At 47.9% G+C, this 12,192-nt stretch overlaps 1 protein-coding gene across 1 annotated transcript in view; it reads right to left on the bottom strand.

Moving 5' to 3' along the window:
- Positions 1-12,192, bottom strand: part of LOC120931284 (leucyl and cystinyl aminopeptidase) — a 149,702-nt gene that overhangs the window by 79,211 nt on the left and 58,299 nt on the right. Inside the window, exon 3 of the mRNA XM_040342571.1 lies at positions 3,336-3,480. Within this exon, the coding sequence (XP_040198505.1) occupies positions 3,336-3,480 (145 nt within the window). The remainder of the gene's footprint in view (positions 1-3,335; positions 3,481-12,192) is intronic.

Here is a 12,192-nt window from a genome sequence, read left to right as displayed (position 1 = left end):
TCTCATCCTTTCTAAACTACTGCCATAGTGCTGATCTATAAGGATATACATGTCTCCTGCATGTATCCTTACCTGTCAAATGTCTCCCCTCTGTCTGTTATAAGAACTGAAAAACTGCAGATTCTGTTGTCTGGAGCTCGATGGATGGAGTCGTGATGTCAGTGGACTCCCCGCCCACCTCTACACTCCCCTTACACTGAATTCTGCTATGATCACTAACATCCAGTCAAAATCCAGAAAAGTAACCACATGACTTCAGAAAAGGAGTAAGGGTGGGAATTAAAAAATAATGCCCGTCTCAGGCTAGTGCATGGGATACGTAAATACCCTGTCACTCACAACAAGGGGGAAGAATGGACAAAATTTTTCTCCTGTTTGTCCGTTTATCTCACTGAAAAAAGAAAAGAGGAATGTTCAGAGCTGGATTAACTCTTTGTGACAAGACTGGGCACAGATGATAGGAAATCTTATACTCTACATAGTGACAGCAAAAAATAAATAAAAAAAATTCGGGTTTACATCCACTTTGAGGTTAAAAGCTCTCTGGGTGCAGCTCCCCCCAGACCCCCATCTTGATACAGCGATGTGCATGAGAGCAGCAGTAGGAGCCATAGGCTTGTCAGAGGAATCTGTAAGCTTTTAATAAACACTGATGTTTACTAGGGACCCAACGATGGAGATATGTCTCTTTCGTGTTACCACTCTGATATGGATTGTGGAGTGACGACCATCGCCCCCCCCCCCCTCCTCGGATCTACAGCGACTGCACTTCCAAGTGCACTTTCAGTGCTATGTCAAGTGCAGTTTGTACTTGTAGTGCAAAGTGGATTTGCCTTTAGTAAATAACCCCCTTGGCGTCTAATAGATCCATTTCTGTTCCAATTGATCTCTCTCAATAAGAATTTAGGTCGATCTATAGTCAGCAATCTATTCATTTGACATGACACATACAGGAAGTGGATTTAAAGTAAAAAGATACAAGTTAGTTATTGATCATATCTTTGTTTTCACTATGCAATCTCAAAAACGGATTAATAATAATAATGATCAAATTTATGACCAAAACATCACAGTGCTGCCTGACTGATACAAAACGGTGGACAGTTTTTTTGCCCTGGAAAATCAACTCCATTCTAAAATCGATATGAAAGGGAACCAATGCCTATTTAGGCCCCTTTCACACTTATGCGACTTCAAAGTCGCGCAATTTTGCCGCGATTTTAACAAGACAGTCATACGACTGTGGATCCGACTTTGCCACACTACTTGAAGTACGACTTCAATGAGCAGGGACGCCGACTTTGATACTTTAATTAGGGGGAATTCCATGCCAATATTTTTTTAAAAAGAAACGGCATGGGTTCCCCCTTCATTGGCATTCCAGGCCCATCGGTCTGGTAGGGGTTTTAAGGGGAATCCCCGCCAAAAAACGGCGTGGGGTCCCCCCCAAAATCCATACCATACAAAGCAGCTTGCCCCCATGCGAAGGAGCCCTTGTCCTCATCAACGACAACTCTGGCAGTTGGTTATCGGGGTCTGCGGGCGGGGGGCTTATCAGAATCTGGAAGCACTATTTAATAAGAGGCCCCCAGATCCCGGCCCCCCAGATCCCGGCCCCCCACCCTATGTGAATGAGTATGGGGTACCTTCTCCGCGCTCTCTGGTGCTTTCTGCCTCTGCCGGGCTCCGCTATCTTCTTGCAGCTCTTTTACTAGCGGCGGCCCAGTCTTCCGATGGCTTCTTCCCTCTTCTCTTGTCCCGATGTTGACACGACGCACCCTCCAGCTGTAATTCCGTGTGTGCGGTGCGCAACAGTTTGACCCCGCCCCCTTATTTAGTCGCCACCTGGAGCATGTTGGGACTGGGATGTCATAAGAGGCCTATATAAACCCAGAATTACAGCGGGAGGAAGCGTTGTGTCAACATCAAAGAAGAGAAGAGGGAAGAAGACAACGCGGAAGACCGGGCCCCCCACTAGTAAAAGAGCTCCAAGAAGATAGCGGAGAAGCCCAGCAGAATGAAGAAGGCACCGGAGAGCAGGAAAAGAGACCAACCCAAGTCGGAAGAAGACCCCCGGAGCTGCCTAATAAATGACTTTTAAAACCTGTGTAGTGTGTGTTTTTTTTTTCTCTCCAGGTAAATGGGTAGGGGTACGATGTACCGTATACTCATTCACATAGGGTGGGGGGCCGGTATCTGGGGGCCTCTTATTAAAGGGGTCTCCCAAATTCTGATGATCCCCCCGCCCGCAGACCCCGACAACCAACGGCCAAGGTTGTCGGGAAGGGGCCCTTGTCCTCATCAACATGGGGGCAAGGTGCTTTGGGGTGGGGGGTGCAGGGCCCCCCCTGCCCCAAAGCATCCACCCTCGGCTCAGGAGGGGGGGCCCCTCGCTCGTCCCCACCCCCTTTTCTGACCGGCCTGGTGCTCGGATAAGGGTCTGGTATGAATTCTGGGGGGGGGGGGGCCACGTTGTTTTTCCGGCGTGGGGGTTCCCCTTAAAATCCATACCAGATCTATGGGCCCAGTATGCTCATGAAGGGGGAACCCATGCCGTTTTTTTTTTTCAAAAAAATTGGTGTGCCAAAGTCAGATCTGTTAATACTGAACAGTGCAGGAACTTTGAAGTCAGCCAGTATGAATGGTAGTCATTCAAAATCATGAAGAATGACTTGTCATACGATTTTGCCATCCAAAATCGTGGTACAAGTCGTATAAGTGTGAAAGGGGTCTTAATGATTTGTGATTCAGTTGTGTTATTTAAATCACATATTGGGGGAAATTTACTAAAACTGAGTTGCTATGGGGGCACTAAAAGCAGGCTCACTCCCGAGCAGCTGCTCTGTGTATCTATTCACACACAAAGCGGCGCTCGGCCCCACCCCTGTTCTCTCCACATTGGCTCACTGGTTCTGAATGACTGTAGTGGGAACCAATTGTATCCCCTGCTCTCTCAGCCAATGCGGAAGGAAGAGACCCGGGTTAGCTGCTGCTTTTGTGCACATCGCTGGATTGAGATGGGGCTCAAGTTAATGTTAGAGGTAGAATGCATTCAGGAGAAAAAAAAAAGCTTGGAGTATTTACAACCACTTTAAATTGTATAAACCTTGGCAGCCAAAGATTAACAGTTATTAGTAAAACTCATAGCAGAGTTTCTTCTTTTAAATTGGTCAGCCGAATCGTACAGTGTAATGACAACGATATATTAGGACTTTATGTGATATATCAAGTTCTTTGTTGAATCCACCCCCCTCTAAATATCAAATCACCAGAGGATTAAAAACATTAAGAGCCTATAAGCTCCCACCATCAAGATAAGAGAGAAACAAGATTACCTTGGGCATGTTTGATAAAGCAATATGCGTTTCGGTTCTTTTGATCTTCACTTGGAATGTGGATTTAAATGCTGGTTCATCAAAGCATGGAAAAGCTTTTCTTGCTGCAAGAGGCTCAAACTGTGTCGCTGCAAGCCACTTTTTGCTGTTAAACATGAAAGTAAACATTAGCATAATATCTTCCCATATCCCTGTGCAATCTGATAACAGCTATTGTAGCACAGGTCACATTACTGGAACAAGAAGCATTAGACATGTTTGTTTTCTAACAGCACGGTATTAGACTAAAAACACCCGGAAGAGCTCATACTTCCTTTTACTGCTATAGCAATATGTACAAATTAATTATATGTACACATGTGTGATATTAAAATTCAAACATGTTTAGTAGAACTGAACAAACTATAAAACTGTGTTTTTTGTTTCCAATGTATCAGCCAGCTCACTATTGGAATATTAAAGCGGAGTTCCGGCCACAATTTCACTTTTTAAATATAAATACCCCTGTAATACACAAGCTTAATGTATTCTAGTAAAGTTGGCCTGTAAACTAAGGTCTGTTTTGTTAGGTTGTTACAGCATTTAGACACTTTATAAAATAGAAATTGACTGGAGCCATCTTAAGTGTGAGCATCATGAAGCCATACTGTATGACTTCCTGGATTTCAGCCTTGCAGATCTCGAACATGCTCAGTGTCAGATCAGGTTTCCGCACCTGTGCTGTCCAAGTCACATGATTCTTTGAGACTGGGGAGTGCACAGACTCCTGGAAAGTTACACCCACTGAATTACCAGGAGTCTGTGCGGTGTAGGTTAGGAAGCATTAAGCACCTAGGTGCAGGAAGTGGGAAGATTAACTATTCTGCCTAGCAACAACACTTTGAAGGCATCTAAAAAAAAAAAAAAAAAAATTCGGAAAGGACTAATGACATTTTTTTTAAAACTACTGATGTAATGTTATATTTATGGGTGGAACTCCACTTTAACACACGTTCATCTAGGTAATAGATGTTCAGTGAATATATCATTTTTATGTTATATCATCACAGCCTGAAAATTGTGACAATATTCTGGATCAACATGTCTGAAGCCACCTATACACTGCATTGATTTTTGATCAGTCTGAGAACATCAATAGATTTGGACTGGAGGTGTAGGAAAAGGCCAGCAACGAGAAGCACTATAAAGAGCAAATATTGTGTATCCCATATACATGTGGCCAGCCATAAGAAAAAAATGTAAAACATTTAAAAAACAAAATTACCATGAACAAAGCTGTTGACAATAGAGTGTGTATATATACACACACACACAAACACACGCATATACATACATACGCACACATACATATTATCAAAAGTATTGGGACACCTGTCTTTACAGGCACGTGAACTTTAATGGCATCCCGGTCTAAGTCCGTAGGGTTCAATATAGTGTTTGCAGCTATAACATTGTCAACTCTTCTGGGAAGTCTGTCCCATTTAGAAGTGTGTCTTACTGGTGTGCAGTCATGTTGGAACAGGAAGGGACCATTGCCAAACTGTTCCCACAAAGTTGGGAGCATGAAACTGTCCAAAATGTCTTGATATGCTGATGCCCTAAGAGCTCCCTTCACTGGAACCAAGCCCAACCCCTGAAAAGTAAACCCACACCATAATCCCCCACCAAATGAATTGGACCAGTGCACAAACAAGGTCCATAAAGACTAGATGAGGAATATATTTGTATATATATATATATATATATATATACATATACATATACATATACATATACATATACATACACACACACACACACACACACACACATATACACACACATATACACAAATACACACACACACACACACACACACACACAGGCCCTCTTGTCCAACATCAGTGCCTGACCTCACAAATGTGCTTCTGAACAATCCCATAGACACTCCTAAACATTGTGGACAGACTTCCCAGAAGCTGTTATAGCTGCAAAGGGTGGGCCAAGATTGGGATGCCATTAAAGTTCTGGTACAATATTTTTATTGAAAGAACTATAACATCTTGACAAACGTTCACCCGCGCAGGGGTGCAGTTCAGTGAGCATAACCATTTGACTTTTATGGGTATTAGCTGTCTACTGGGCGACCTTATGGGACAACACATGGGTCCCTATAGATCGTCAGGGCATGAGGGCCAAATAACTAAGGCCCAAGATACAGGTGCACTGGATCACAGTGGAGGGAAATTCATGTACTGGTCCAATAGATACCTCCCGCCACAGGCTGGGGGTGAACATTCGGTAGAGATGCAAAAAAAAAGAAAACAATGTAGCAATGGTGGCCGCTTGCCAATAAGAGGATCCAGGGTCACCTCAGAGCAAAGGATACCAAGGGCGGTCAAAGGCATAGTCTGGATTGCAGAAGAAGAAAGACGAGAAAAAGACAAAAGCAGTAAAGGTCAGGATAGAGAGAAGGGGGAGGTAACAGGACCGTGCTGAGGAGACCCTCCCAGACTGCTCGGGTGCAAAGTTGGAAGAACACAGGACCCCCAAGGTGACCATACTTTAAGGAAGTTGGAGTGAGTCATTTAAGATGCTTTACATTTTTTCATTACAAACCGAGGGCCTCTTCCAAGCTCTATCTATAGCCCGTTTGGCCGCGATAAACAAATAAAGTTGCCAGGTTCTGTTGGTAAGAAAACAAGCCCTGAATCAGGCAGTGCAACAAGGCAAGTTTAACATCTCTGCATACGAGTATATGAAATAAGAAGTGTAGGAGTCCAAACACCTTGGACCAAAACCCTTTGAGGCAAGGACAAGCCCACCAAATGTGTACTACATCGCCCTATTGGCCACATCCTCTAAATCATCGGTAATTATAGGATGGATTTGTGCTCACTATCCAGGCCGGGACCAAGTACCACCGTAGAAGGACTTTGTATGCAGCTTCTAGAGTAGTCGTGTTGAAGGAGAATTTAGCCACAGGGGACCAAGCCTTGTTCCAGTCCTCTGGTTCGATAGAGGTCTCCAAGTCCCATTCCCACCGCAACTTATAAGACGCGGCCCTGGGCAAGTCCGTTTAGAGAAGATTAGATTCTGGAGGCAAAGGTGTTCAAAAAATTTTTTTGGAAAGGATAAGGTATTGCGTCTCAACGAATAGAGACCCAGTGGCTTAGTTGAGCGTAGCGCTAGAATTCCGCCAATGAGAGAAAAAGTCGGACCTCTGTGAAGCCTTGGGTGGACCAGAATGAGAAAGAGCTCTGTTGATTAAGGCCCGGTGCAAACAGGGGGTAATTAAGAAGAGGGGGGAGTGGTAGAAAGGGGGACATATGGTTACCTAAGTAGCGGACAGAATCCCAGAGTTTTAAGCTATGACGCATAAGCGGGCCAAGACAGGAGGGGCACAGCTTATAAGGAAGCCACAAAAGAGCCGATAGAGGAATAGGGGCACTTTTGGGGAGTTCAAGGAGCATACAGCGGGATGTCGGAGGTTGCACAGAGCAAGGTTAATTGGGAGATCTGGGCAGCCTGATAGTACTTGGCTATATTAGGTACCCCTAGGCCTCCTCGCAATCTATGTCTGTAAAAGGTGGAACCCGACACCCAGAGACGTTGGTTGAAAAGCCCAGATGAAGGATAGGACATTATTCTGCAATAATCGCAGGAAAAAGGTAGGGACCTGGACCGGAAGAGTATGGAAATAATAAAGAACTTTGTGGATAATAGTCATCTTAACTGCGTGGATACAACCAATCCAGGACAAAGAGGGGAACTTCCAGGACACAAGTCCTTGCATTAAGGAAGCAAGTGATCGTAGCAAGGGATAGTAGTTGGTGGCAAAAAGGGGCGAGTAATGAGGAGTCAACTTGACACCAAGGCAATCCAGGGAGGAGGAGTTCCATCTGTACGGGAAAAAGGCTTGTAGTTGAGCCACCAAAAAGGGTGGCAAGGTAATGTTGAAGGCAGTGATCTTATGGAGGTTGACTTGAAGCCCAGAGAAGGCTGAGAAACAGAAGAGTAAGGATTGATGATTAGGAAGGGTGGTCAGGGGATTGGTCAGGGTCAAAAATCAGCAAAAGAGGCTGACTTTATTATGAATACCGGCATACGAGATGCCAGAGATATTGGGATCATCTCTAAAAAGACAATGGCCAGGGGTTCAAGGACCAAGATAAAGAGGGAAGGTGAGAGGGGCAATCTTGTCTGGTCCCTCGATAGATTTGAAAGAAGGCAGAAAATTGGCCAGCATAAGTGACCTTACCAGTGGGGGAAGAGTATAGAGACACGATCTATGTGCTTTAAAGGCAAGCATCCCAATACTTTTGGCAATATAGTATATTATATACACACACACCATTTTTTTTTTTTTAAGTGATCACTTAATCTCTGTTCTCAGCTGCATAAGGGACTTAGAGAGGTGGGGTGGAGAAACAGCAGAAAACCGACCTTCCCAGTGATTAGCTGTGCAGGTGGAGGTGTCAGCACAGGTGTGACCAGCCAGAAAACTGACCACGCTGGGATAGATGTGCTCTCAATGCCTAGCATGTTCAGTTTGAATCAGGAAAGCAGGGGCACTTGCAGGATTACTAGATATTTCACACAAAGAGAACAGGATACTTTTACATACAAGTACATGGTACAGCAGGCACATATCAGGAATATGAAATGTTGAGGTCACATTCTTTAAAGATTTGGCTGTTAGCCATATATACATTAGACCAGGGGTTGACAAATTTGCTTGGAATCTAGGAGCCAGGTAAAAAAGTTAGGAGCCGGGCGTGGCCTGGACATGGCCGTGTGAAGTCGTGTTTCACCTGAGCTCCCGGCCTGAGCCTTCCTCTACCGGCTAATATACCATCTGACCAGGCATGCAATCGACCAGAAAGCAAGGAAAGAAAGTGCCTACCCGAGTGACCCGTTCTGGAGCCTCCGCGGGTGACCTACACCGCTATTTCGAGACCCAGCAACACTCCTCTCCCGGGGCCCGCGCCACGAGGCACTGCAAAGAGACCTCTGACACAAGACCAAGTACAGAGTTCGGAGATCCCCTGCCCGGACGCCCTGGACCCAACAGACGGACAGGCACCTACAACACTCCCGGATCAGGGCACCATGGACGCCTCACCGCAATCCACGGAGAACCCGCAGACGACCCAGGCCATGTGGGCCCTCCTACGCGCTCTACCTACGAGAGCCGACATGGAGACCCTTATCCTCAAGTTAGAGGAAACTCACCGCCGAGACTTCCAGGAGGTGAGAGAGGAGGTCTCCACGCTGACGGAGCGCGTGACCACAGGCGAGACCTCGGTGACCGCGCTGGAGCTCCGGGTGGCGAACCTAGAGAGATCCAGGGACCAACACAGAGAGGCGGCGGCTACCCTCCAACTCCACCTGGAGGAGGTCGAAGACCGGAGCCGCCGCAACAATCTGCGGATCCGCGGGATACCGGAGACGGTGGAGACGGAGGCAATGGGAGAGAAGCTGCAAGAGCTGTTCCGTTCCATCCTAGAAGAGCCGACCGTGCAAGTGGAACTCGATAGAGCGCACAGAACTCTGGGCCCGCGGCCGACCGACCCGGATAGGCCCCGCGATGTGGTGTGCAGGCTCTTAAGATTCGCCCAGAAGGAACAGATCCTCCGTAGAGCCTGGGAGCAAAGAGAAGTACTCCTGGAAGATGCACAAGTTAAAATCCTCCCGGATCTCTCGAGAGCAACCCTGCGACGCAGAGCCATGCTGCGACCTGTCCTGGACCTGGCGAGACACCGAGGCTACACCTATAGATGGGGGTACCCACTATCAGCTACCTTTCGGAAGGATGGTGCGGCATTCACTCTGCAGACTCCAACGGATCTCCCGGCCCTCTTCGGGTTTCTGGGGACGGAATCGATAGAGGTCCCAGATTGGCTTCAGCTACTGCCACAACCAGCCGGCAGATCGGGCCCTTCATTGCACAGAATGGCGGCACACCCCGGGCAGCAAAGAGGCAACAGAAGACGACAACGGGCGCCATCTGGAGATGAGAGACGTGAGTAGGCCTGAGGCCGACACCCCATGATCACAACACTTTCCCTTATTTTTCTTCTGACTTCTCTGTCCACTCCCCATTTGATCCCCACCTTATGCCCCATGTGCCTAACATAACCCCCCCAAAAGTCGAGCGAACCACTTGAGATACTCTAGTACTCTGAGCTTTGTCGGACCGCTCCTCGCCTGGCCCGGACCCTCATGCCTTGCCCCCACTCCTCCTGCTGTAGGCCACGAGTAGATGAACCGCCAGATTTTACAAAGGAGGGAGCGGAAATTAGAGCTAGCGCACCACGCTGTGCATCCCGGAGGGCCCCGGCGTTGTTAGGACGCGCCCTGAAGGAAATCACTCCTGAGCTCTGCTTCCCCAGTAGTTCTTGTCCACTTTTTATTATTTTTTCATGCTCAGGAACGTTGGGAATTGCGGAGCCCGGGCCACAGTCGGCTTCCACCCCTGACACCCGGTGAGCTCCCGACACGAGTAGCCTAACAGAAGATGAAACTGTGGACCGCCTCACAGCGAGAGAGACGCACCGGGGGAGGGGGGGGGGTGATGTCTGGGTCGCTTTACGGAGCTGGGGGGGAGAGGGAGAGGCACATAACCCTCACACTGTTGGCTCTAGTAGCTGTCTTTTCAATGGGGACGGGGGTGGAGGGGGGGGGGATGGGAGAGGTTAATGATCCCACCTACTGTGATCGGGGGAGTGTATGACTGTTAGTCGGACCCTGTAGGCGGATGTAGTTGCTGAGTGCCCCTCCTATTTCCGAGGGACTCCAGGATCTCATGCCGCACCCTGCAATGTTAATATATGCTATAATTGTTTGACATTCTGTGTTCTAGCTCTGAATTTACTGCATTTACCTGTTTTATTTGATTGCTATGCTGACATGTAACCTACCTAGATTGATTGGCCGGTGGGGGTTGGCAGGGCCGGTGGGTTCGCTTCGCCGGCTCTGTTCAACCACCTACCCAACTAGGACCGTGCTCGGTGACCAGCGACCTGCTGGAGAGCACTCTAGCCCGTTTGGCTAAATTAGAATTTCTACCCTGTGCCGCACACCCTAGTGACGGCCTACTACTCTAAGTTTTCTCTCTTTCTCTCTTTCCGGGGCGGTAATAGCTCCCCTTCTATCTGGTTCTCACCTTTCTTCATCCCCCCCCGTTCGTGTCCCGTCTCACCCGGGTCCTGGGAGGGGCCTCTCCTACTACCTTACTGACCTACCCCTTCCCCTGCCCCCGGTGACTCCATTCTTTCTTCCCCCCCTTCTGTGGACATGGACGAGCTGAAAATTGTCTCACTTAATGCCAAGGGCTTAAACATCCCTGAGAAAAGGAGGATGCTACTGAATGATATGCGCCGCCTGCGAGCGGACGTTGTCCTGCTACAGGAGACGCATTTTAAGGGAGACCAATACCCGATGCTGAAAAACAAATATTATCCCACAGTATATCACTCAACTTATGAACTGACCAAGTCCAGAGGGGTGTCTATACTGATATCTGCCAAGGTGCCTTGGACGCACGGGGACGTGAAACTAGACAAGGAGGGGCGGTTCCTATTCCTGAAAGGTAGGATAGGGGAGACGAAAATTACATTAGCGAACATCTACGCCCCGAACGACAGACAAGATGCATTCCTGACAAAACATATAAAACACTTGACTAAATTCATGGAGGGTCAGCTGGTGCTAGGGGGCGACTTGAACATTCCTCTGTCACCTAGCGAGGACACCTCTACGGGACTCTCCTCGACCTCTGGAACCCAGCGGAAAAACATCCAGACACTACTTCACTCCAACAGATTGCTAGACGCGTGGCGTTTGTATCACCCTGGAGAGAGGGACTATACCTTCTTCTCCAGACCCCATCAGTCCTACTCCAGGATTGATTACTTCCTGATCCCTCATAGACAGCTAGCAGCCGTTAAGGACACCACACTAGGTTCCATCACATGGTCCGACCATGCCCCGATTACGATGGTTTACGCTTTAACAGAGGGGCAATCCGCCCAGAGACACCCTTGGCGGCTGAACGGATCTCTATTACAAGATCATGACACTATGACTGAAGTGGTTAAGGAACTAGGGCATTACTTTGAGGAGAATACTACCGGGGACTGCCCTCTGGAAGTGGTGTGGGAGGCCCACAAGACGGTCGTCAGGGGCATACTCCTCAAACACGGAGCTCGACTAAAGAGAGCGAGGTCCGAACAATTAACTGCTCTTCTAGGTAAACTTCAGACACTAGAAATACAACACAAACAGGCCCAGACGGCACAGCTAAGCATAGAACTAGATAACACCCGCAGACAAGTCACCGACATATTGCAATTTAAAGCCAAAGCGGCTCTGCAAATATGTAGACGTAAAGTCTACGAATACGGCGACAAATGCGGACGGATGCTGGCCCAAACTATTCGCGAGCAAAACAAATCCTCCTACATACCGCACATTATGTCACACAACAATCGGAAGATATCGACACCCCAACACATCTCTAAAGAATTCAGAGACTTCTACCACAATCTATATAACCTAACCGCCGCCCCCCCCCGACCCCTGACACAGACCTGACAGAGACCTATATAAACTCCTCACTGATGCCGACATTGAGAAATCTTAGAGGAGCCGATCTCCCTCGAGGAACTTACAGCGGCACTTAGCACAACCAAACCCGGTAAGGCTCCGGGCCCTGACGGACTAACTACTGCCTATTACAAGACCCTTCTTCCCTCCTTGGGGACCCACTTAGTGTCCCTTCTTAACAACCTGAGCAAAGGGACGAAACTGCATATCTCCACATTACAAGCACAGATAGCTGTGATCCATAAAGACGGAAAGGACCCGGGACGGT

The sequence above is a fragment of the Rana temporaria genome, chromosome 1, assembly GCF_905171775.1.
Source record: "Rana temporaria chromosome 1, aRanTem1.1, whole genome shotgun sequence".
NCBI classification, from domain to species: Eukaryota; Metazoa; Chordata; class Amphibia; order Anura; family Ranidae; genus Rana; species Rana temporaria.
Note: the sequence above shows the minus strand (reverse complement) of the source record. Positions and strands in the feature narration are given on the sequence as shown.